Raw genomic sequence first — 26,814 nt, 5'->3', positions numbered from 1 at the left:
TTTCCACTCAGAGAAGGTAAAAAGTGCTCACTACTTCACCCCCCGGGGAACTGGCTGCCACCTTCTGGCGAGTTTCCCTTGCATCTTCAGACCGGCTCCACCTTGCCCAGCCCCCTAGGCCCTCACTCCATAGGCATTACGGGTGGTTTCTCCTCCCACACCCACTGGGACGGGTGCAGAGGCTGGTGAGGACTTTGAGAAATGCTGGCTGATAGGCCCTGGTGGGGGTGAAACTGGTACTGCCATTTCTCAAAGCTGTTTAGCAATGGGTATCAGTAACTTCAGAAATGTTCACACCCTCTGACCTGGCGCTTCCACATATGCAAATCCTTCTGAAAGAAATCTCCAAATGCAGGCAAAGCTATGTGCCTAGATTCACCATGCTGTTATTTACAACAAAAATAGAAACAAATTAAATATCTAGTGAGAGAGAACTGAAATAAACTGAAGCATACCAATCTGAAATATTATGCTGCTGATCAACATTGAATTTATAAAAGGTTTGTAAAAACATTATGCAAAAACATGCTTATGATATAATAATTAAGTGGGAAAAGCAGGATATAAAGTTGTATGTACAAAATAATTTGTAGAAGCACATCAGCAAGTGATGTGGAGAAAAAAGACTGGAAAGAAATACAACAAATTGCAATAATTTTGTCTTTGGGTAGCGGTGAGATGATGGGTGATATGTTTTCTTCCTTTTATCCCCCCATCTTTCTAGGTTTTGTATATTGAGCAGCCCCCGGTTCATTTTTCAAAAACCCAGTAGTTCTGTTATTCTACCTTCCGTCCGCCCACTCCAGGGGACCAAACTCCAGGTCACCGTCAGGTTCCCCTTAGGGTCCTGCCCTGTCCCCTCCCTCCTCCCTTTTAGATACCCACCTCCACCTGTACCCTGTGTTTTCCTACCCCTTCCCCAGCTCTCAGAACCCACAGGTAGTCAACCCTTTCTTCACAAGGAAGGAGCCGTGCTTTTTTCCATCCTCCTTCCAAAGCCTGGAATGCATGGCTGGGTAGGGAGATCAGAAAGACAACCACTCCCCGCCAGTCCTGGGCTCACCCCTTCCAATGTGCACTTGATCTGGGCCTGGACTCGGGCAGGTCCAGGAAAGCTCCCAGCTGGGTCATGGTGTCATGGGCAGAGTAGGCCCTATAGGGGGCAGAGGGGAGACTCCACACACCAAATGTAGACTCTCTAAACTGGAGGGGCCTGAGAGCTCAACCAGCCCACTGGTGCTCAAACTCAAGAGTTAGAATCACCAGGGCACTTGTTAGAAATGCAGAGTCCTGGGCCCAGCCTCAGAGATGGTTTTGGTAGTTCCTTTTTAAAAATTATTTTTGGCTTCATTGCTGCGTGCGGGCTTTCTCTAGTTGCGGCGAGTGGGGGCTACTCTTTGGTGCGGTGTGCGGGCTTCTCATCGTGGTGGCTTCTCTTGTTGCAGAGCACGGGCTCTAGGCACGTGGGCTTCAGTAGTTGTGGCGCATGGGCTCAGTAGTTGTGGTGCATGGGCTTAGTTGCTCCGCGGCATGTGGGATCTTCCCGGACCAGGGATCTGATCTGTGTCCTCTGTGTTGGCAGGCAGATTCTTAACCACTGCGCCACCAGGGAAGTTCCGTTTTGGTAGTTCTTGATGGGACCCAGGAATTATCCTTTTAACCAGCTTCCTGAAGCACTGGGATGCAGGAGGTTCACAGCCCGGCTTTGAGAAATCAGAATCCCGTCTAACCCAGCAGTCTCCCTCCTCCTCACCAGCTTATGTAGGAGAACTTGACCTTGAGTCTGAGGATGGAAGGAAGGGAAGAGGAGGTAGGGTCTGGAGGGGGAGTTAGGAGCGGCCTGTGGCTGGGCACCCAGGCCCAGGGGAGTTCCCGTAGCAGAAACAAACTCGGACCAGACCCCCTGAGCCCTGCCTGGCCCCTTGAGGGTCCAGCGGCTGCACGCTTTGCCCAGGAATGCGACCAGCTTGGGGAGGTCCCCGTCTCCAGCTGGAACCGTGAAGCCACCACTCCAGGCCCCAGTGCTGACGAAGCCTTCCGGGTCAGCTGGGGCATGCAGGAGGAAAGCTTGGGGAGGGTGGAGGAGAGCCCTGGACTCTGGCAGGAGGACTCTGAAGCCGTAGCAGAAAACGTATCCAAGTTAGCGCAAATTCAGCCCTTCCAGAGATTCACGGAGGGCGTTAGGTGGCTAGACTGAGATGAACTTAGAAAAGTCTGGCTCGTCCCCAGACACGGGGAGGGGAGGGCCTGGGGTCATGTCTCCCTCAGGGGTCTGCCACGAGGCTTCGTCTTCCTTTGAAGTCTGTAAAGACAACAGTAGGGGTTGAAAAGCACAGCCCGGCTGGGGGGCTCTCCAGGTAGCTGCTGGGTCCAGCCCAGTCTTTTCTGCACATTCTGGGCCTGTCCATCTGGGGGACACAGGACTAACCACTCCTTTTTCCCAGAACCCCCAGGCTTTGATTCATTCCCCACCTCCCAGGCCCCCATTCCCTGGGAGATCAACCTCATGGCCTCGGGCCCGGTTCTGGCTGCAGATGTGGGAATCCTGCCACCTCAGAACTCTTTAAGCTGTCACTCCCACCATGCTATTCAAGAATTTTCTGGATCAGAAGAAATGAGGATGTGAGGTCAGGAGCCCTGGCTTCCTGGGTGAAATGGTCTAAGGTCTGGTTATGATGGGGGAGGTGGGTGGATGCTGAGGGCAGAGACCTCCCCCACTTCCTTGCATTGTCTGAGTGGAGCCAGGCTAGGTGGCTCCAGACCCCCAGAGCCCTCTGTCCACACCTGGCTCAGGCACCGGATCTCCACGTTGGGGCTGGCAGAGGGCTTGGGGCTGGCAGGAGGCCCAGTGGGCCCTGCAAGGTCTATCCCAGCATACTCTGGGACCCAGCTGTTCCCCAGTGGCTGAAACACAGACTCAGTCAGAACAGCCTGTTCTTGGCAGCAGGAATGGTCCGCAAGCCGGAGCAGGAGGAGGGAAAGGCAGGGGGGTGGATTGCAGAGTCAGAGTCTTTACGGCCAATTTCCTATGTCTCAGTGTGACCTTGGGCGAGCCACCTAACTTTTCTGAGGCCCAGTTTCCCAAGCTGTAAAACGGGGATAGAAATTTTTCCCTTAGGGTTAGAATAAATATTTCTGATAATGTTTTATGACTCAACAACTGGGAACTCCTGGAATGATTAATTTGTTTCCATGATTATTATTTCTATCCTTGAAGCAGGAAGAATGTGCAGGCTGCAGGTTCTTTGTAATAGGCCCGGAGAGAGCAAAGTTGGACACCTCAAAGATTCACCAAGTAACAAAGAGCACAGGAAGAATTCTTTAGGGATCATGGGTCTGAGCAATCCCTCCCTGATCAGATGAGAAAACCGAGGCCCAGGGAAGAGAGGTGCGTAGTCCAGAGCGAGTGCGGAAGCCCATCTCCTGACCTGGGCTCAGCTGCTCCCATGGGTGCTCAGGTCAGAATGCCGGGCCCCTCCATCTCCTGCTACCTTGCCAAGCAGCTGAGCAGAGTGGAGGCTGGAGCTGGCCAAGGCCCCCAGCCATGTCTCCTAACAGCACAGCTGCTCTGAGGTGGCCCGGCCAACAAACCCCTGGCCTGATAGGCACCGAAGCCAAGGAAAGAAGCTCCGATTTTCTGGATAACTACGAGGTGTCTCATCTCACTTGTTCCTAACCACAGTCTCGTGAGATGGGGAAGCCGAGGCTCAGAGCGGTGATGTAACTTGCCAGAAGTCACACAGCTGGTGAGTGGCTGAGCTGGGCCTTGTATTCGTGATTCTTTGGTCTCAGACTCTTTCCTACACTACACTTTCCTGCCTACATCCTGGCAGGGCGTCCTGCACACTTCTCTTTGTGGCAGTGTCCCTTGTCTACTAACTGGGCCCCTGCTTCTATCAATACCCTAGGTGTGGGAGATGTGGGCAGAGGTAGATGTTTGAGCCACCTCTGGTGACATCTTCAGTTTTACGGGGACAAGGTAAGAGTCAGAACAGAATTCCTCAGGTGAGATGTGACTGGGGGGATGAGGGCCTGAAGGAATAGGGGAGGGGGAGGGAGAATTCACAAATGCTGTCACTCACGGCCCTCGTGCATCCAAGCCTGCCTGTGGGGAGGACATGGCAGAGCTGGGGCTGGACCAGAGAACTCCTGACATCAGGTCCATTTCCCATGGATCCCATACTGACAGCTTTGTGATTTGGTCAAAACCCACCCACTGCTGACCACTGACCACCAACAGCTGCAGAAGTGTCACCTTCTCAAGGGTGACAGAATTTGAGGAAAGAACCTCAGGGGGCAGAGAGCAAACCACACATGTAGGCTGTGGCCAGGACCGCTACCCTCTGTCCGGGGGGGAGTCTGCATCTCTCAACGGTCCCTCTGTCCACGCAGTGGACCCTGGGCTGTTCCAGTGAGCGTGGAGGCATTTTCTGGGTTGTTGACTATACGAGATCTATATGAGAGCCTCTACTTCTAGGCACTAGAAAAACGGTAGCAAGGCATGGAGGGTCTCCCTCCGAGCCCAGCCCCTCTTCCGGAGTTGGGGGAGGGGTGAGCCCCAGGACGCCGAGCCGGGAGGAGGGCCCTGGCAGTGGCCGTGGCAGCCCCTCCATCTGTCTCCATGACCTCTCCCTCACTCCCGTCCACCCCTTTGGTCTTGCTGAGCTTCCTGAGATAACAACAGCTGCTTCCTAAGTGAAGGAAGGCCCAGTACCCCATCCCACCGCAGCCCCTCCCTAGGGGGATCGTGCCTGAGTGTTTTGTCCCTGCTGGCGCCAGGAAAGAAGGCAATGGCAGCCCCCCTTTCCTGCTCCAGTGTTTAAGGGAATCAGGGTGGAGGCATCTCAGTAAACAGCTGAGGAAGGAGAGGCTGGGGCGGTGGCGGGGGGGGCGGGGGTTGGTGAGGCAGATGGGGCTTCAGTTTCCTAAGCAGTGACTCTCTCCGTAAGAGTGCTGGTGTGGGAAGAGGGTCTCTCTTTGCAGGGGTCAGGGGAGGGCCCAGCAGCAGGTAGACTCAGGGCAGCTTCCTCTCTCCAGGATCATGGGCGCAGGGACCCCCATTCTTTCTGTCCCCCGGTCTCCAGAGCACCACCCGCAGCCCGAGTGTCAAGGTAGCCACACCACCTTGGTCTCAGAGCCAACAAAAACTCAGAGAAGGGTGTTCTGGAAAGAGGAGAGATGGGAGTCGAGAGCTCTGGATCCTGCTCTCTATCTGGGCCACAGCCTGCTGTGTGACCTTGGGCAAGACTTTTTCCCTTTCTGGGCCTCAGTTCTCTCTTCTGCAAAAGCAGACTAGAGTCTACTGGTAGTCACATTCTGGTGTGCTATCAGAATCCCCCAGGGCAGCGTTTAAATTTCAGGTTCCTGGCCCCTACCCCAAGAGGTTCTGGCTGGGACCGATGTCGAGGAGAGTGTATTTCTGATAGCCGCTTCCCCCCCCCAACCCCCAGGTGTTCAGTAAGGGATTTTGCACCAAATTTAGAGAAAGGCTGGACTAGATGATATCAAAGCCCCCCTGTGGAGCCAGCTCCAATGTTCTCTGATTCTAAAAGGGGGGATGGGAAGAGGGCCTTGGGCCTGGAGCAGAGCCCCGCTGGCACCCGGTGGGAAGTCTGGGTGAGGAGGGCAGCCTGAAGGGCTGATCTCGGGGCTTACACAGATTCCCTGGATGTGGGAAGCAAGTCCTGCCTTGAGGTCAGCCGTGGAGGACCAGGCAGGGAGACGGAGAGGCAGGGCCCGGGAGTCCTGACTTCTGGACCCACAGGGATCTGAGCTTGGACTTGCCTCCTTCCTTACCAAGTGGGAGAGATGGACCTTCTCCTTCCTCGGTGTCTCCATGGCCAGTTGAGCTGAAAGAGACCAGAAGTGTTAAGGGAACCACTGACTGAAACCGCCCACCCTGGCCAGGCCTGTTAGTAACCACTTGCATGAATTATCTTAAACAGGAGGTCCTGGTAAGGAACGCAGAACTAACAAGCTACCACCAACTGGAAGAATTCGGGAAACGTCAAAAGGAGAGAGGAGACTCCAGTCCATATGTCCCGCCAACCTCCCAGAATCCTTCTCGCTGGAATCCATCTTGGGTGAGTGATGCGTGGGCCACCAGGAAGGACCCTGAGTCAGAATGATTGGCCAGAGATGACCCGGAAACTAACCCTATTACCATAAAACCCGAGACTGCGAGCCACGAGGCAGAGCAGTTTTCCTGGGTTCCCTTACCCTCCTGCCCTCCACCCGGGCTCCCCTTCCCAATAAAGTCTCTTGCTTTGTCAGCACGTGTGTCTCCTCAGACAATTCATTTCCGAGTGTTAGACAAGAGCCCCACTCTCGGGCCCTGGAAGGGGTCCCCCTTCCTGCAACAGAAGGAGCACCTTGAAGCCAGGAGTAGCCGGGAGTAGCCTGCAGCTGCTCCCACATAGGTGGACTGATTTCCTTGCACCTGGGGCTTCCCAGAGGGAGCTGGCAAGCCGATTGGGCCGAGAACCCCAGCACCTCGGCAATGACCTGGACTTTTGAGATTGGTACATGGAAATCCCCTCGTGTGGGCCAGAAACTGGCTAGGGAAGTGATCCTGTATGCCAAGGTCATTGCTTCTTAAATCTCAATGTGTGTACAGGAGCCTGGGAAATTATATTCAAATGCAGATTCTAATTCAGTAGGCTGAGGTTGGGGCCTGAGAGTCTGAGTCGCTAACAGGCTACCAGGGGATGTTGCTGCTGCCAGCTGGGGACCACAATTGGAGAGGCAAGGTGCTAAGAGGCTCTGAGGTTGTGATGGGAACTTTCTCACCCTGTGTGCTCCTCCCGACTCCTCAGAGGGGGCCTAGGGACGTGGGCAAAGCTGACATTTCTTCCTGGGGGCCACACAGAGGGGAGTCAGGTAGCAGGCCCAGCGTTCCCCACCATGGCCACCAGCGCTGGGACAACATTGCCAGTTTGCAAAGTTGGCTTCCCGGTTCTACCGCTTTCCAGATACACAAACACAGGGCAAGCTGCTTAACCACTCTGTGCCTCAGTTTCTTGCCCTGTAAATTGGGGGTATTTGTAGGTGTTGTAATAAGTAGTTCCTAACTCGACAGTATCGAGGAGATTAAAGGAGATAAAAACAACATAAGCCACACCACAGTGCCGGGCACAAGGCAGCTCCCATTACTGTTATTACAGTTAAACCCTCTTAATCTGTGCCATCCACCACGGGAGCTACACACGGCCATCGAGCACCAGAAATGTGACTACTCTGAATTACACTGGGGTTGAAAGACTCAATAGGAAAAAATGAATGTAGAATGTGTATCATTAGTATCTTTTTTTAAAAAATAAATTTATTCATTTGTTTATTTATTTTTGGCTGCGTTGGGTCTTCGTTGCTGCACGTGGGCTTTCTCTAGTTGTGGTGAGCAGGGCCTACTCTTGGTTGCGGTGTGCAGGCTTCTCATTGAGGTGGCTTCTCTTGTTGCGGAGCACGGGCTCTAGGCACGCGGGCTTCAGTAGTTGTGGCACGTGGGTTCAATAGTTGTGGCTTGCAGGCTCTAGAGCACAGGCTCAGTAGTTGTGGCACACGGGCTTAGTTGCTCCGCGGCATGTGGGATCTTCCCGGACCAGGGCTCGAGCCCGTGTCCCCTGCATTGGCAGGCGGATTCTTAACCACTGTGCCACCAGGGAAGTCCTCATTAGTATCTTTATATTGATTCCATGTTGAAATGATAATGTTTTGGATATATCATGTTAAATAAAGTGTATCATTAGAATTAACTTCACTAGTTTCTTCTTTTTTTCGTGTGACTATTAAGGAATTTTAAATCACACGTGTGGCTTCTATTCTATTTCTGTTGGGCATATATCTGAGGAAGCTGAGGCTCAGGGAAGTTAGATGACTTACCCAAGGTCACACAGCTAAAAAGTGGCAGAGCTGGAATTTGAAGCCAAGCCTTGAAAGGAGCTGAGCACCTCTAGAGACCCAGCGGCAGGTGCGGGGCCGTAACGCACATCCTGCTCAAGTTCAAGTGCTCAGGCCTGCACTTCCCCCTGTAATCAGTCCTCGTACAAGAAACAGAACCTACAGAGACTGGACATGGATTCACTGGGATCAACAGGGAGAGAAGCGGCTGATGAGCTTGGTCGGACAGACCAGAGCAAGATGAGAGCCCCCCAGTCTCTTGCTCCCCCATTTGAATTGCTTGTGCTTAGTGTGGACGGCCCTGCGGGTCTCTCAGAAAAGAGGAGCAGGGCTCCTGATGCCCACGTCTCGGACGCATACACTGAGGCCCGCGAGGTCTCTCTGGGGCGGTGGGGGGGACTGTGGGTCTCAGCGAGGCCCCTGGCTGACAGCCTCTCACCCCTCCCGTCTACACTGCTCACCTTTCTTCCTCCACTGGAGCAGGTAGCTGCCGAGGGCGGCCAGGCCCGTGGCCAGCAGAAGGGCCAGCAGCACCAGGACCGGGGCCAACATGCGGGTCATCGGGATGGACACCCTGCGGGCGAGATGGAAGGAGTCTGGTGGCTGTCACCAGACGGCGGCACACTGGGTGTTCTTGTTTTGAGTCCCAGTCATAGCCCTCACCTCTCCCAAGGAGGTCAGAGGGTACCAGGGACCACAGCATCCGGTTAGTTCCAATGGAAGGGACCTCAGCCCCCATCGCCAGCCCCAGGAGGCACTTTCAGCTGGGTCTGAACCTGTGAGCAGTTACCTGGCCACCAGCAATGGAGGGCAGTTATATATAAAGACCCAAGAGCCAGTCCTTCAGGCTGGGACTCCAGTTGGGTAAGAAAACATCACATTGTTTGGTTCCACAGTTTCCTGCTTAGCACAGGGCACAGCGTAAAGTGCACAAACAAGAGCTACTGAACTGGGGTGGCTGTCCCTGAAGCCGGAAAGGGAGCGAGCTGGGGACTGGGGCCATGGTGGACCCTTCACCTTGGGTTGGGCCTGCATGTCCAAGGCAAAAGGGCTGCTGGCCCCCGTAATGTAGGTCGTTCACTGCTCCAGGGCCCTGCTGGGTAGGGGGTGGGATGGGGGCTGAATCTGCCCTCTCTGCATGTCTGCGGCCACGACAAGAAGCTGTGTTCTCCCAGAGGAAGGAGTATTGGGTTCTTATTCGCTCAGGGGCACCTTATGGTTTAGTGATGACCTGAAAAGGTGGCCTTGGTCTCCTGGGGCTCACCTGGGCTTGGAACTGCTTCTGCTGGGGACAAAACTGGTGTCCTCTGTTGTGGTGGAGTCCAGCTGTGTGGCTTGGCGGGAGATCCCTGCAGGAGGAGAGGTTGCCGGGTGAGGAGAGGTCCCTGCATTTGGAAGGGCTGCTGCATACGGAGAGGTCCTTGCATATGGAGAGGTCCCTGCATACGGAGAGGTTGCTGGGTGAGAAGAGGTCCTGGCAAATGGAGAGGTTGCCGGGTGAGGAGAGGTCCCTGCATACGGAGAGGTTGCTGGGTGAGAAGAGGTCCCTGCATACGGAGAGGTTGCCGGGTGAGGAGAGGTCCCTGCATACGGAGAGGTTGCTGCACGCCCGGATGGGGAGGTCCCTGTGCATGGAGAGGCCTCTGCCCCTGTCTTCCCCAGCTTGGCTGTGGTGACTGTCAGGTGGAGACCAGCAGAAGCTACAAGTCCAAAAGCAATGCCTCAGCACCTTCCCTGATCCTCGCTTCCCAGCATTCCCAGACCTCTGACCCTTGACCCCTGAACCCTAATCTCCCCAGGACCAATTTCTCAGAACTTCCCCAGCTACACTTCAAACAGAGGCCTTGAGGAAGCCATTCTGAGCAAGCAGGTCATATCTCAGGAACACCCCAAACCTGTGCGTGGCTCTCAGCTCCCCCCCCCCATTTTGAGCTGCAGCCTGTCCTTTACTGTGGGGAGGTGCCATCCTCCAGCCCCCACCTCCATGACCCTGAACCCCTCCCAGGGAAGGAGGGACATTTGTTACCTGGAAAGACGAGCAAAGAAACCGGGAAAGTCTTATCGAAGCCCACTCTTTTGACCCCACACCAGTACTGCCCCATGTCCTTCAGGGTGAGGTTCCTCAGGACCACCTCAAACCTGAGCTGCCGGGGGTTGTCGTGGACGGACACCCTGCCTTCCTGGCCATATTCTCCAGAGTAGACAGTCCCAGAGCAGCGGGAGATCAAGAACCCGCTCTCCCGGCACCAGTATTTCCTGTACTTCTTCAGCTCTTCCCCGTAGGTGCACTGCAGGGACACGGTGCCACCTTCAAAGCCGCTGATCTCCTTCGGGCCCACCAGGGATCCGTAACCTGAAACCACAGCAGGGGTGAAGGTTGGAATTCCCTGATTCAAGTACCAGGATCAAGGCCAGAAGGCTTTCCTCAGTCACCCACTTCTTGGGGCAGCCCTGGTAGGAGCTGGTACTCCACTCTGCCACCGAGGGACCTTGGGACAGGACTGTTGCTGTTTCCCTAAGCCTGGCATATTGAAGGCTGGTGATGGGGAAGATCTAGATTCAGACAGCCCAGAGTTTGAATCCCAGCACTGCCGCTTAGTAGCTGTGTGACCCTGGGGAAATTGCTTGACCCCTCTGAGTTTTCTCACCTGTAGATGATGACAATGTCCTATTTCAGTGAATTAAGATGCTATCATATGTAAGAGCCACCATAATTTTATATAACATTAAGAAAAAAACACTGTCATTTGAACAACTGGTATCAGTTATAAGGTGCATCCTAATTTTTTATGTTAAAAGGTTAAAAAACGAAAGAAAGAAGAAAAAAGAAAAGCAGGCTTGTGGATTGATGAAACAGGATAATTTATCTCTCGGGGCTGTTGTGAGTGGTACAGCAGAGGTTCAAGAAATACTTGCTGAGTTTAATGTGGCAACATTAAATAAGGGGCGTCTTGTCTGCCCCCAGGCTGGCACAGAGCCAGGAAATGAAGACAAAAGAGGTAAAGGTACTCTCACAGCCACTTGGACATGAAGGGTCTGGAGCCCACAGGTCTGGGGGAAGACCTGGCTCTGGGTTCCAGAAACAGCAAGTGCCGCACCCTCTGAGGGCTAAGGACGAATGGGGTGGGGTGAAGCCTGGAAGGATCGGGTGGCTGGGCTGGGTCACCCCCACAAGGAAATGTAGGTTCAGGAGGTCCTCTCTCTTGCAGATGCAACGGGCAATAAGGATAAGCAATAAGGACGTTGGGGATAAGCCCCACATCGCTCCATCCCCGCCCCCCATCTCACCTGGGAGCACGAGGCAGCCCCACAGCAGGACGAGGGGCCGCATGGTGAGCGCTGGCCAAGCGGGAGTGCACGCCGGGAGCGGGGAGTTCCTCTCCGGGCCACGCGGGACTTTAACTTCCTCCAGAGGCGAGATCGAGAGAAGGAAGGGAAGGGAGGGGCCGTGTGGGTCCCCCCAACCGGGGGAGGCGCCTCTGCTGTTCCCTTCAGTACTTACCCTTGGTTCACGGCGACCCGCACCCGAAAACCCACCGAGCGCTTCTCCCAAACCCATGCCCTTTCAGGGGGTCTTAACCGTGCCCCCAGCCGCGCACCCCAGAGGGCCTGTGTGTAGAATTCAGGGAGTCCATGAATCTGGGTGGGAAAATAGTACATCTTGACTTTTCACTAACCTTTAAGTAACATTTATCTTTCCTTATATGATGAGTGGTGTTCGCAGTGCCGTGACTGTCACCAATGAAAAATCACAGACACTAGCAGTTCAAGTTGTCCCCGATAGCTTGAAATACTGTGTACGCACCTCACTACTTGGAAAATCATTAGTTGTTAGATCTGCCACTGGAGTTGTTATTTAAAGTGCTAATAAAAAAAATCACATTTATTACGGTATTACACAATTATATTTTGATAACCAGTTCATTTATTATTGGTTTTCTTTTAAGCATGTGTATATTATCTTATATGTTTAGAAAGACCATCATTCTGAGACGTGGCGCATAAGCTTCACCAGACTGCTGAGTGGTCGATGGTACAGAAGTTACGGGGTCCACAGGCAGCGCCCACTGCCCCTCCTTCCCATCACCTCCTGGAGGGCGCAGTACCGCCCTGGGCCACGGGGCGGCGGTGCAGGCGGAGGGTGAGGGAAGCTGTCCGGCTGGGCTGAGCCGGGTACCTGGAGCCACCAGCAGGCCGAGCAGAAAGGCTGGGCTCCGCAGCCGCGCTGAGTTGTCTTGCATTTTAAAAAGTTAATTAGCGGCTTCCCACAGCTGAACTGAATCCTTCTTGAAAGGAACAGAACAAACACGCACACTAGAGGGAGCCCTGACATACCGTTTTTCCAAAATAGTTCTGTTGGTTGTTTTTTCTGATTGCAAAGGTTACACAGGTTGCAAGCAAAATTTTACACCGTGCAGATATGTTAAAAAAAAAAAAAAAGGTAACGTTTCCTGTTATTCTCCTCCTCTCTTAGAAAACCACTGTTAATATTTTGGCATATATACTTCCATATATACAGGTGGAATTTTTATCCACTTGCTGGGCTAATATTTGAAGCATTAACTCAGTGGTTCTGGGAGGGGAGATTGTGTGCGTGCGTGTGCGTGTGTGTGTGTGAGTGATGTAGGAGATATGTTTGAATTTCACAATGTTGGCGGGTTGGGGGGCGCTGCTGGCATTCAACTGGCAGGGACAGGGGTTCACATGGGTGAAAACTCTGTTATTATCTCAGACCACAAAAGGTAATCACAGTTTGTTTTTTTTTAATTAATTTAGGCTGCGTTGTTGGGTCTTCGTTGCTGCACATGGGCTTTCTCTAGTTGTGGCAAGCGGGGTCTACCCTTGGTTGTGGCCCACGGGCTTCTCCTTGCAGTGGCTTCTCTTGCTGCGGAGCACAGGCTCTAGGCATGTGGGCTTCAGTAGTTGTGGCACATGGGCTCAGTAGCTGTGGCTCTTGGGCTCTAGAGCACAGGCTCAGTAGTTGTGGTGCGTGGGCTTAGTTGCTCCACGGCGTGTGGGGTCTTCCCGGACCAGGGCTCGAACCTGTGTTCCCTGCATTGGCAGGCGGATTCTTAACCACTGCACCACCAGGAAAGTCCCGGTAATCACAGTTTTAAAAACACAGATTAAAATAATGTTTATTCTAGTGTTTAATAGTATATCTCTGCTCTTTTATTTTTTGGTTCTTATACAGAATAATTTCTGATCTTCTTGCTTTTCTTAAATCCTAACTTATTTGTTATAAGCAGGGGCAAGCATCTGACACTTTATTGTGTTTTCTAGTGCCATGAGGCCTCAGCAACGACACTTTGAGTATGTGTTATTTGGTTACAAATCGTTTTCCTTCGATTTTTTCCCCCTCTATTACAGCTCAGACACTATATTGTGATTTTTAAAAATTAAGTATGCGAGAAGGCATATTATTGATGATTGCCATTTTGGGAGAGTAAAGGAAGCGTTACCCAAATTTTTATTTTTATGAAGAGGGTGTGGGGTGTACCGTGCATCACCCCTGATGCCTTCATGTGTATTGTGAGGTCCTTTCGCTCCACCCCCACCAGCCCCACACCTAGCCAGGAGTGAGGTTTGAAGACTCCGTAAGAAATAGATCCTCCAGGCACTTCCCTGGTGGCACAGTGGTTAAGAATCCGCCTGCCAATGCAGGGTTCGATCCCTGGGCCGGGAAGATCCCACATGCCGCGGAGCAAGTAAGCCCGTGCACCACCACTACTGAGCCTGCGCTCTAGAGCCTGTGAGCCACAACTACTGAGCCCGCGTGCTGCAACTACTGAAGCCTGCGCGCCTAGAGCCGGTGCTGCGCAACAAGAGAAGCCACCGCGATGAGAAGCCCGTGCACTGCAGCAAAGAGTAGCCCTGGCTCTCTGCAACTAGAGAAAGCCCGTGTGCAGCAATGAAGACCCAACGCAGCCAAAAAAAAGAAAAAGAAATAGATCCTCCAGGCCCAGAACTGGTGCGAGAGCTGGGAAGAAGGCCCTGGAGTGAGGCACTGGTCTGGGCCCTGCACCTGGTCCTGCCCCATGGTGTGTAGGGGGGCAATGGATAGAAAGCCCCCCCCCCATACACAGTAGGTTTGGAGATCTGAGAGGAGGGGACACTTGTGTCCTGCTTCCTACCTGGAGCACTGGCAGGTGCCCTGCCATCACAGGATGGGAGAGCAGGGAAGCAAAAGGGTTGCTGGACCAATGGGCTTGCGGCAGCCTCACCACATCCTCGTGACATCCATGTGCCCAAGAGTGGCTTGGCCATGCCTGGTGGTGCCATGGCTGGGATGAGGGGATGGGGCAGCCAACATGGGGAGGAGGAAACAGCCACCCTGGAGCCCACGGGAAATCGGAGAGCCCAGTGAGGCTAGCACAGGCAGACAATGAGGAAGGCTGCCCCCTGGTGCTCTAGGCCCTGATGGTAAGTAAAGACCTCCAGGATTTAGAGTCCTTCAGGGAGAAAGAAGGAGCAGAGAGAACCCTAAAGAGACTGAGTTTGCTCTGAGTCACGTGAGAAAACCCGGGCTGAACGTAAGTCCCAGCTGCGGGGAAGGGTTTAGAAAGGGCTGTTGGCAGGGCAGACAAAATCTGGCCCCAAAAGGGCCTAGCTTGACAGGTGCCACTTTGTCACCCCCAACCATTCCCCTCCGGTTTGGATTTGCTCGGACAAAGTCACTTCTGCTGATCTAAGATGGTCATTTGTTCCGCTTAGATTAGGGTTTCCCAATATCAACACTGTTGACATTTGGGGACGGATAATTCTTTGCTGTGGGGAGTTGTCCTGTGTGTAGCAGCATCTCTAGCCATCACCCGCTAGATGCCGTCAGTCTCCTCACTATCCCCCAGATACAGGCAATCAAAAATCTCTCTAGATGTTGTCAAATATTTCCCTGGGAGGCAAAATTACTCTGGGTTGAGAACCACTGCCTTAGATGATGCATGAACCTTTGGGGAAAAAAACAGTGTAAGTTGTGTTTACATAGGTCCAGTAACCAGGTTTTGGATGTAGGAGAGTGAGCTTTCTACTCCTGAACCTCAGAGTTAGGCACACTATGCATTCACAGGCAGTGCAGAACACACAGTCTCTGCAGGCGAGCCAGCTTCCAGGAGGAAGGGAAGTAAAAAGGGCTGGGTGACACATGCCTTGTTCCTCCTTCCAATTCATCAATCAAATAAGTAAAGGTGTGGGGAGAGACCAAGAGTGTTACACCCAGCAAAGATGGGTGAGCCAAAAGCTGGAAAGAACCTTGATCCTTGAGTCACCACTTGGAAGAGAGCTGACTCTCTTCCATGCCAGCAACAGACTTGCTTTTATGAGCAAGAGAGGCTTTTATGTGTTTAGCCACTGAGATTTTTTTCCTAAGATTTATTTATTTATTTATTTATATTTTTGGCTGCATCGGGTCTTAGTTGTGGCGCACGGACTCTTCATTGCAGAGCGCGAGCTTCTCTCGAGTTGTGGTGTGCGGGTTTTCTCTTCTCTAGTTGTGGCACGCAGGCTCCAGGGCACGCGAGCTCGGTAGTTGTGACATGTGGGCTTAGTTGCCCCGCAGCATGTGGGATCTTAGTTCCCTGACCAGGGATCAAACCCACGTCCCCTACATTGTAAGGTGGATTCTTTACCACTGGACCAACAGGGAAGTCCCTAGCCACTGAGATTTTGCAGTTTGTTTCTGGGGCATAGCCTGAGCCAACACAAAGTTTTTGTTTTCTCACATACATTTCATCCTCTATTCCGCTTACAGCTCCCCCATCCCCAGCCAGTGGCAAACTCAATTGTTCAACTTCCTCCACTATACAAATCTAAAAACTGCTTTCGAGATTTTTATGTTGACTGTTTAAAGGATTTTTTTTTTTAATTTCTAGGAATGCCAGTGAAACAATGGGGGAGGGCAGCAATGTAAGACGAAGTAAATAGGACAATCCTCCCTCAGAAGGTGGATGAAATAGACATATATTTTAAAATAGTCTCAGAAACATTGAAGGCTAACTGCAATGTGGTGTCTTGGATTGGATCCCAGAACAGAAAAAGGATATTAGAAAAACTAGCAAAATACTAAGAAAGTCTGGAGTTTAGTTAATAGGAATATACCAATGTTAATTTCTTAGATGTGACCAACGTACATGGTTATGTAAGATGTTAACATTAGGGGAAACAGACAGAGGGAAGGGTATTCAGGGACTTTCTGTACTAACTTTGCAACTTTTCTGTAAATCTAAAATTATTCCCCAACATAAAGTTTATTTTTAAAAAAAGCACTGAAGAGCTAACAAAAGTGTGAAGGATTACCCGGCTGAGGTCTGCAAGTAAAACCCCAGAAAGATGAACTGAGTAGGCAAGGTACCTTTGTCCTTGGGAGCATTTACTGATTCAGAGGAAGCAACTAAGGGGATGAGCTAGGAGTGCGGGGCCCTCCAAGGGTGAGAAATCTGGTATATATGTAAATTTTTATCACCTTAGGCTAGGACCCCAAAGAGCTGCACTTTGGGAGAAGGGTGAATTGCAAATAAACCAAGCCACATGGACTTCACTCAGCTTCCTGTCTTTTGGGTGTCCCAGGAAACCTCAAACTTTGAACTTGAATTTTAAATGGTCTTGGTCCGACAAGAGCTTAATCTCCAAAATATACAAACAGCTCATACAACTCAACAACAAAAAAATAAAGAACCCGATCAAAAAATGGGCAGAAGCCCTTAATAAACATTTCTCCAAAGAAGACCTACAGATGGCCAGTAGGCATGTGAAAAGATGCTCGCATCACTAATTATTAGAGAAATGCAAATCAAAACTACAAGGAGGTACCACCTCACACCAGTCAGAATGGCCATCATTAAAAAGTCTACAAATAACAAATGCTGGAGAGGGTGTGGAGAAAAGGGAATGGTGGGAATGTAAGTTGGTGCAGCCACTATGGAAAACAGTATGGAGGTTCCTCAGAAAACTAAAAATAGAATTACCATATGATCCAGAAATCCCACTCCTGGACATATACCCGGACAAAACTATAATTCAAAAAGATGCATGCACCCCTATGTTCATAGCAGCACTATTCACAATAGCCTAAACATGGAAACAACCTAAATGTCCATCTACAGAAGAATGGATAAAGAAGATGTGGTACATATATACAATGAAATACTACTCAGCCATTTAAAAAGAATGAAATAATGCCATTTGCAGCGACATGGATGTGACTAGAGACTTTCATAGTAAGTGAAGTAAGTCAGAAAGAGAAAGACAAATACCATATTATATCACTTATATGTGGAATCTAAAATATGGCACAAATGAACCTGTCTACGAAAGAGAAACAGACTCACGGACATAGAGAACAGACTTGTGGTTGCCAAGGTTGGGAGGAGGGAGAGGGATGGACTGGGAGTTGGGGGTTGGTAGATGCAAACTATTACATTTAGAATGGATGAACACCAAGGTCCTACTGTAGAGCACAGAGAACTATATCCAATCTCCTGGGATAAACCATAATGGAAAAGAACATTAAAAAAAACATGTCTCTATGTGTATGACTGAGTCACTTTGCTGTACAGCAGAGATTGCCACAACATTGTAAATCAACTCTAAATAAATAAATAAGTGCCAATAATGAAATTGTCCTGGTCTGGTAACACCCTCCTGGCCCCTACCTCCAGGTATCATAAAGATACCAATGAAACATCGTTTCTGGAGGAAAATAGCAACAGCCTAAGACTCCAATTATTTTAAAAATCATTTTCTTTTCAAATAAAATCCAATATGCAATCAAAGATAACCAGATGTATGAGGAGACAAGAATCCACTAGTGAGAGTGTTCAGGGACAGCCAACAACAGAAACAGACCCCCGGAGAGTCCAGATATTGAAAATAGCAGGAACGGCCTTAACACAACTATTCTTCAAGGAGAAGAGGAGGTAAAAGTCAGGCTGGAAATTTTTGGCAGGTGACCAGAAAGTATAAAAAATGACACAGCAGATTTGAAAAAGAACGGCATAAAATTCTAGAACTGAAAAAATACAATCATTAAAATGAAGAATCCAACAGGTGAGTTTCATATTAGACACATTTGAAACGATAATAGTGAACTGAAAGATGTATCAGAAGAAACCATCTGGGATGATGCACAGAGAAACAGAAGGATGGGAAATAGAGAAACAAGGGTAATAGAAATGGGGAATCAATACGTTTTACTGGAGACATAGAAGGAAAGAAAACAGAAGATGTGACACAAGCAATAATGTTCCAAATGTGAAGAAACACAGTCTGTGTTTTTTAATACGTGAGAGTGTGTGTGTGTGTGTTTATAATATGTGGGATGATAAGCCTGTGGCCTGGGGCATGACCCATCTTCCCTGGGTCCAAGAGAGGTACAGTATGGACACTGGACGGATGACAAAGGTGGCACAGTAGAGTCGTGGGGGAAGGGTGTTCTTTTCAATAAGCTGTGTTGGGACAATTAGGTACCCGTGCAGAAAAATATGAGACTTGACCCCAGCCTCCCATCACACACAAATGTCAGTTTTAGGTGGATTACAAAACTAAATGTAAAAGGCAAAATGATAAAGCTTTTTAAAGATAATAGAGCATATCTTCATGACCTCGGTGTAGGGGAAGAGTTCTAAAACCAGACACAGAAAGCACAGACCACAGAGGAAAAGACTGATAAATTAGACCATGTTAAAATGAAAAAGTGTTCATCAAAAGATGCCTTGAAGAGCGAAGAGACACACCCACAGAGAGGGAGAAAAGATCAGCAACGCACATGACAGACAACATGGATAGATCATAAAAAAAGATAATGTTGAGTGAAAGAAGCCAGGCATATAAAAGACTGATTCCATTTAGATGAAATTTAAAAACAGACCCAACGAAATGGCATTGTATTGTGATATATATACTTAGAGGGTAAAACCAGAAAGCAGAAGTGATTCCTATAAAAGTCAGGGTAGCGGATGTCTTTGTGGGAAGATGTTGTGCTCTCAGGGGTCACATGGGGGCTTCTGGGGCTGGAAGGGTTTATTTCTTCATTGGGGTTGTGGCTACCCAGGTGTTCGTTTTTTATTAATTAGTGAAATTGTCTTGTTTATGCCCTTTCCTGCGAGCATATTTTATATCACAAATCTAAACTTTCTTTCTGAGATGGAGTAACAGAAACAAGAAATAGGAAAAGTTATCAGAAATCTCAAAAAACAAAACAAAGCAGAAACAAAAACCCAAGGTTACAGTACTTTCCCTAGTTCTCACTGAGATGTAAATAGGCTGAGCCCTCCCTTTCTTCAGACCCTCTGACTCACTCTCTTTGTCTGGGAGTGAGCCCATTTCTCCTCTTGGAATCATTCTTCATTCTCTTCGGTGTCTGGGCTGAGTGCCAAACCAAACGATGCAGACCTGTAGCCTGAAGCAGAGATTCTGTCACCTCTAGGAGGATCAAGGACCACTGACATTCTATCTTTGCCAGAGCATGCCTCCTATACTTTCTCTCCCTGCAAAGATGGACCCCCTAGTCATTCATTCCTCTGGCATCAAGCTCATCTTCCTATTCCATTTGTGGCTGCCCTGGCTGGAGCACCTTGACCAAGCCCTGGGCGGGTGAGGTGACCCTGCCTGGGCTTCCAGCCATCTTGGCCAACGCCGCCCTGAGTTATCTTCTCTGTCCTGGGGTTCAGCCCTCTCCTCAGCTCTCCAGGCTCTAAACTCTCATTCATCCAAACATCTAACACTACGTTAGTTTCAGGTGCACAACATAGGGATTTGATATTTCCATACATTGCAAAATGATCACCACAATAAGTCTAGTTACCATCTGTCACCATAGAAAGTTACTACAATATTATTGACTATATTCCCCATGCTGTACATTTCATCTCCCTGACTCATTTATTATTATTTTTATTTATTTATTTATTTATTTTTAAATGTGTTGCTATTTTTTTTTAAATTTTATTTATTTATGGCTGTGTTGGGTCTTCGTTTTCTGTGCGAGGGCTTTCTCTAGTTGCGGCGAGAGGGGGCCACTCTTCATCGCGGTGCGCGGGCCTCTCACTGTCGCGGCCCCTCTTGTTGCGGAGCACAGGCTCCAGACGCGCAGGCTCAGTAGTTTTGGCTCACGGGCCTAGTTGCTCCGCGGCATGTGGGATCTTCCCAGACCAGGGCTCGAACCCGTGTCCCCTGCACTGGCAGGCAGATTCTCAACCACTGCGCCACCAGGGAAGCCCCTCATTTAGTTTTGTACCTGGAAGTTTATACCTCTTAATCTCCTTCACCTATTTCATTCATTTCCCCACCCTCTTCCCTCTGGCAACCACCTGTTTGTTCTCTGTATCTATGAGTCTTTTTCTGTTTTAGGTTTGTTCTTTTGTTTTGTTTGTTAGATTCCACATTCGAGTGAAATAATATAGTATTTGTTTTTGTCTGACTTATTTAACTTAGCATAATACCCTCTAGGTCCATCCATGCTGTTGTAAATAGCAAGATTTCATTCTCTTTTATGGCTGAGTAGTATTCCATGGTATATATGTACCACATCTTCTTATATCCTTTCATCTATTGATGGACACTTAGATTGCTTCTATATCTTGACTGTTGTACATAATGTTGCATTGAATATAGGGGTGCATATATCTTTTTGAATTAGTGGTTTTTTTCTTCTTCAGAAAAATACCCAGGAGTAGAGCTGCTGGATTGTATGGTAGTTCTACGTTTACTTTTTTGAGGAACCTCCATACTGTTTTCCATAGCAGCTGCACCAATTCTCATTCTCGCTAACAGTGCATGAAGTTTCCCTTTTCTCTACATCCTTGCCAACACTTGCTATTTGTTGTCTTTTTGACAGATGCCATTCTCACAGGTGTGAGGTGATATCTCATTGTAGTTTTGATTTTCATTTCCCTGATGATTAGTGATGCTGAGCCCATTTTCCTGTGCCTGTTGGTCATCTATATGTCTTCTTTGGCAAACTGTCTATTTCAGTCCTCTGCCCATTTTTCAATTGGGTTGTTTGTTTTTTTGATGTTGAGTTGTATGAGTTTTTTGGTATATTTTGGATATTAACCCTTTATCAGATGTATCATTTGCAAATATCATGTCCCATTCAGTAGGCGGCCTTTTTGTTTTACTGATAGTTTCTTCTGCTGTGCAAAAGCTTTTTAGTTTTTTTTTTTTTTTTTAAGATTAACAAAAAAAATTTATTTATTTGGTTGCACCGGGTCTTAGTTGTGGCAGGCGGGCTCCTTAGTTGCGGCATGCATGTGGGATCTACTTCCCTGACCAGGGATCGAACCTGGGGCCCCTGCATTGGGAGTGCGGAGTCTTATCCATTGTGCCACAAGGGAAGTCCCAAAAGCTTTTTAGTTTGGTGTAGTCCCATTTGTTTATTTTTGCTTTTGTTTCCCTTGTCTGAGAAGGGAAACAAAAAAAATCTAAAAAATAAAAAATCTAGGGCTTCCCTGGTGGTGCAGTGGTTGAGAATCTGCCTGCTAATGCAGGGGACACGGGTTCGAGCCCTGGTCTGGGAAGATCCCACATGCCGCGGAGCAACTGGGCCCGTGAGCCACAGCTACTGAGCCTGCGCGTCTGGAGCCTGTGCTCCGCAGCAAGAGAGGCCGCGATAGTGAAGAGGCCCGCGCACCGCGACGATGAGTGGCCCCCGCTTGCCACAACTGGAGAAAGCCCTCGCACAGAAACGAAGACCCAACACAGCCAAAAATAAATATAAAAATAAATAAATAAATAAGACCTGGTGCAACCAAATAAATATTTAAAAAAAAAAAAGTTTAAAAAAAAATAAAAAAAATAAAAATAAAAAATCTAAAAATATCTAAAAAATATTGCTAAGACCAATGTCAAAGAGTATGCTGCCTTTGTTTTCTCCTGGGAGTTTTATGGATTCAGGTCTAACATTTAAGTCTTTAATCCATTTTGAGTTAATTTTTGTATATGGTGTGAAAAAGTAGTCCAGTTTGATTCTTTTGCATGTAGCTACACTATTTTTTTTTTAGTAATTTCTCCCCCCCAACTTATTTATAATGTCATCTTTCTTAAAAGTTAAATTAGCATATACATGAGGAATATTTCTGTACTTTCTATTCTGTTCTATTTGTCTAGCTGTTGATGGTTTCTTCTGTATAAAACTTAAAAAAAAATTGTTTTCATATCAGAAATATTTCATATCTGATAGGTCTAATGCCTCCCCACCCCCCAATCTGGTCCCATAACTTTTCTTTTTCAGAATTTTCCTGCTATTCACCAATGTTTATTTTTCATGAAGAACTTCTGTACCACTTAATAAGTTCCCTCTGCAAATCCTCTTTATATTTTAATTGAGATTGCATTGGGTTTGGAGATTATTTTAGAATGAATTGACATATTTAAAGTATTCAATGGTCCCTTTCCCTGAGTTATAGTTTGTTGTATATGTCCTTTACCAGTGTTTTAAAAGTCCCCCCATCTATATCAATAGGTCCTTTACTTTTCCTATTCAGTTTATAACCTGGTATTTAATCTTTTGATTGGTATTTTAGTTTGGAATTTTTTTCTTACATTATGCTTTATAAATATTTTTGTTCATAGGAAAGTCATTGAATTTTAATATCAATTGTGTACTCTGCCATCTTATTTAATTTTCTCATCATTTCTATTTCTATTTTTAGTCAGTTGCCTTGGGTTTCTAGGTATACCATGTGTAATCTGTACTGCCTCCATCCTTCTAGTATTTATGCCTGTTATTTCTTTTTCTCATCTACCCATATTAGCCAACACACCCAGAGCGATGTTGTTAAATGACTCTGGTGATGGTAGGCACCTTGAGATTTGATTATTACAATCATACACATTTAGGGTTGATATATTTTCTTGATTAACTGATTGCCTCATCATTATGAAATATTCATCTTTATGCCTGGCAATAGTCCTTGTTTTGAGGTCTACTTTGCCTTGTATTAATGTAGTCGCTTCAGCTTTCTCAATTAGTATTTCCATGTAAGTCTTTTTTCACTCATTTTCTTTTAACATGTGTGTCTTTGTGTTTAAAGTGAGTTTCTTCTAGCTAGTACATAGTTAAGTCTTTCTTTTTTAAATCTATCCTGACAATCTCTGTCTTTTATTTGGAGGATTTAGACCATTTACTTTTTACAAAAACAACTTTGAGATATAATTTACATAACATAAATTTCATGCATTTAAAGTGTACAAGACAATAGTTTTTAGGATATTCACAGAGTTGTAAAACCATCACTATAATCTAATTTTAGAACATTTTCATCATCTTAGTAAGAAACCTCACGCCCACTAGCAATCGCTCCCAACCTCCATCTCTCCCAGCCTAGGTAACCACTAATGTACTTTCTGCCGCTATAGATTTGCTCATTCTGGATTTTTCACATTAATGAAATCATACAATATATGGTCTTTTGTGACTGGCTTCTTTCACTTTGCATTATGTTTTGAGGTTTATCCACGTTGTGGCACAGATCAGTACTTCATTTCTTTTTATTGCTAAATACTATTCTATTGTATGATTATAACCCATTTTATTTAACCCTTTATCAATTGATGGACCTTTGGATTTTTTACACATTTGGCTATTATGAGTAATATTGCTTCAACATTCTTGTGTAAGTTTTTGTGTTTTCATTTTCATTTCTCTTGGGTATATATCTAGGAGAGGATATATATGAAAACTCTATGTTTTACCTTTTGTTCACCTTCATTTTTGAAAAATCAGCATCTGTGGACATAATAATATGAAAATTTCACTTTTTATTCTATTAATAGATTACTTTATATGGAGTTATAGTAACAGATCTCCAGAGAGTAAACCATTTAATTTCCAAATATTAAATCATTTTTAGAATACACTCTACTTGATCATTTGTATTATTTTTCTGGTATTCTGGTGACACTGTCAGCTAATATAGTTTTTAGGATTTTTTAATAAGGGAGACTGGTTTGTAGGGTTGGTGTGCATGTGTGTGTGTGTGTGTGTGTGTGTGTGTGTATGTTGCTTTCTTTGACAGGTTTTGGTATCAATGTTATGTTCACTTCATAAAAAGAACTTTGAAGATTTCCTTTTATTTCTATGTTCTAGAAAAGTTCAAGATAACTGTTCCTTAAATGTTTGGTAGAATTCTTCTGCAGAACTATCTGGTGTTTCTTGAGGGAGCAATTCTTTGACATCTCTACTCTATTAAAATCAGCCTGTTAGTATTTCTCTTCTGGGGTAACTTGCATAATAATAATAAACTGGGTTTCTGGACCAGCCAGGTCAAGGCCTCTGAGTGCAGTGACAGCATCAAGATCACAACCCCCCAAGAATCATACAGTGAGTATTTTTCGTGTCTTCCTTCTTTCATTCAGTATAATGTTTTGACATTCACCCATGTTGTTGCACGGTGGGGATAATCTTTGAATATTAGTTTTTTTTCACTGATGGTTCAATATACCACTGTACGGACGTACCACAATTTATTTATCCATTCACTTGTAGATGGACATCTGGATTGTTTCCCTTTTTTTGGCAATTTTGAATAAAGATGCACTGAATATTCTAGTACAGATGTTGTGGATAGATGTTTTATTTCTCTCAGATAAATACCTTGAAGTGGAATTGCTAGATCATGGGATAGATGTATGTTTAACTTTTTAAAGAAGCTGCCAGACAGTTTTCCTAGGTGATTGTACCGTGTAATACTCACATGGCAGTTTGACAGTTTCAGATGCTCCCAGTCCTTATGTGTTCTTCAGTCTAACACTCTAGTGTATGCAGAGTGCTACCTGCTTGTGGATTTACTTTGCAATTCCCTAACAAATAATGTTGGATGAGCACTTTCTCATATGTTGCTTATTGGCTATTTAATTATCATCTTTTGTGGAGCATATGTTTACATGTTTTGCCTGATTTTTGGTTGGGTTGTTTTTCTTTTTATTATTATTATTTCTTTTATTATTGGGTGGCAGGAGTTCTTTATTGTGGATACAAATCCTTCGTCATATATATATATATATATATATGTTGTGTTTCCTCTCAGTCTGCTGCTTGCCTATTTATTTTCTTGACAGTGTTTTTTGATGAACAGAAATTTTAAATTTTGATGAAGTCAGTTTTGGTTTTTTTTTTAGAGTCCATGCTTTTTATGTCCTTTCTAGGAAATCGTTGGCTTCCAAAAGATTGAGAAGATAGTCTTCTATGTTTTTCTTCTAGAAGCTTTCTCAATTTAATTTATGTTTATGCCTATGGTCCCTTTTATTTTTTAATTTTTAAAAAGTTTAGTAAAATATTTTATTCAGCCCACTATGTCCAAAATATTATCTTTTCAACATGTAATCATCATACAAATTGTTAATGAAGTATTTTACATTCTTTTTTCTGTATCAAGTCTTTAAATCTGGTGTGTATTTTATAGTTACTCACACCTCAGTACAGAGTAGCTGCATTTAAATGCTCAACATGCTAGTGGCTGTAGTATTGCACAGTGTGTATTATACTTACATGTCTCCTCACCTCATGGATACTCTTGTGTATGACCTACTTGATCATCAAACCAAATACAGTCTTTTCCCCATACACCTGCTCCTCAAACCTCTCCATCTGGACCTATGGTCCCATTTATTTATTTTTGAGAGATGGAAAGAAATTCTCATATATTTCTTTGTTCTTTTTTTTTAATTTTTAAATTTAATTTTATTTATTTTTTTATACAGCAGGTTCTTATTAGTTATCCATTTTGTACATATTAGTGTATATATGTCAATCCCAATCTCCCAATTCATCAGCCCCCCCCCCCCATTTCTTTGTTCTTAATGATATGAGTGTACTTCACTCATCCTCCACACGGTCAGTATAGTGTTACAATATCAAATTAAGATGAGGACACAGAAGCTCTTGACCAGAAGCTAAAGGCGAAGGGGCAAGTCTGCATATTACCCAGGGTCCCTTCAGGAGACACATAGGTCCCTTGGCAAGGTTAAGGGAATGAGGTGAGTCACCCAGGGGTCTGTGACAGTGGGAAACTCTTGCCTTTTACCAAAAAAGGGCCGATGGGAGGGAACTGTGTGGGGGAGCCTGGACAGCTGGAGGTGTGGCAAAGGAGGGGAATAGTCCCTGACCTCTCTCTCCTCCCTCCCGCCAGTTTCCTGCTGTGGCTCCCACTGGCCAAATCCAACTGGAAGTCCAAAGTAAGGGGAGCCCAGGTAACACAATCCATCAGGGTCAGTCTCCAAGGGCACAGAGCAAAGCGGAGTAGGATAGAGAAAGAATCGGGGGCAGGGTGTGGAGGGAGGGACATGGAAAATACCCAGCATGGTCTGATAACCATAATCCTAAAATGTGGCTGACGTCCTCAGCACAGGCTCTGCATTTCTGTGTGATTTTCTAAAACCAGAGAACAGCAGCCCAAGAGCTGCGCTTGGGTGGCCAATCGAACACCTGAAAAGAATCTGTTTTTTCAATTTTCCAAAGAAATTAAGAAATTTCCATCATCTTCCCCAAGGCTGTGATGTCAGACTGTTTTAGTCTCAGCTCAGCTACTTCAAACACTGTCACGTATTTCTATAAACTTGAACCATGGGAGTTCTGCTTTCACGGTTTCAATATACAGTCTAGAGGCAAAGACTGTTGCGATATGTCACGGATGTCCTGGTCGCAGGATGCACTGCCACCCGGCCCGGACGAGGAGCCAGCGGGCCCTGCCAGACCCAGCTGACCTCATTTGGCAAAGCTGGCTTTGGGGGATTTTATTTTAAAACCTGAATATTTATACAGTTTGCATTCTTAGGGAGGTGAGAGATTCTGTGAAACTTCAAGAGCTCTCGTTTGCTTTATCTTTTTGCTAAGAGAAGCCAGGCAGTCTGGCTGAGGGGACCTAGCTGACTTGGCTTAGCTGAGCCATACCTGTTGTTATTAAACACAGAGAAGAATTATTTGAA

At 46.9% G+C, this 26,814-nt stretch overlaps 1 protein-coding gene across 3 annotated transcripts; it reads right to left on the bottom strand.

Annotated features, from left to right (window-relative positions):
• Positions 1–505: 505 nt before the first annotated feature.
• On the bottom strand, positions 506–11,334 carry CD300LG (CD300 molecule like family member g). 3 transcript variants are annotated; one of them, XM_059906981.1, is made up of 6 exons: positions 11,185–11,334; positions 9,923–10,249; positions 9,161–9,407; positions 8,358–8,470; positions 5,797–5,849; positions 506–2,302 (listed from the first exon to the last, which is right to left on the bottom strand). In XM_059906981.1, the coding sequence occupies exons 1-6, from the start codon at positions 11,225–11,227 to the stop codon at positions 2,189–2,191; spliced, it is 897 nt and encodes a 298-aa protein (XP_059762964.1). In that variant the 5' UTR covers positions 11,228–11,334; the 3' UTR covers positions 506–2,188. The 3 variants fall into 3 exon arrangements, with proteins under 3 accessions (XP_059762964.1, XP_059762965.1, XP_059762967.1); XM_059906982.1 differs by having other exon boundaries at positions 9,161–9,335; positions 11,185–11,332; XM_059906984.1 differs by having other exon boundaries at positions 9,161–9,245; positions 11,185–11,331.
• Positions 11,335–26,814: the final 15,480 nt, after the last annotated feature.

This window comes from Balaenoptera ricei, chromosome 20 (genome assembly GCF_028023285.1).
Source record: "Balaenoptera ricei isolate mBalRic1 chromosome 20, mBalRic1.hap2, whole genome shotgun sequence".
Lineage (NCBI taxonomy): Eukaryota > Metazoa > Chordata > Mammalia > Artiodactyla > Balaenopteridae > Balaenoptera > Balaenoptera ricei.
This window is presented reverse-complemented; position numbering and strand designations above follow the sequence as displayed.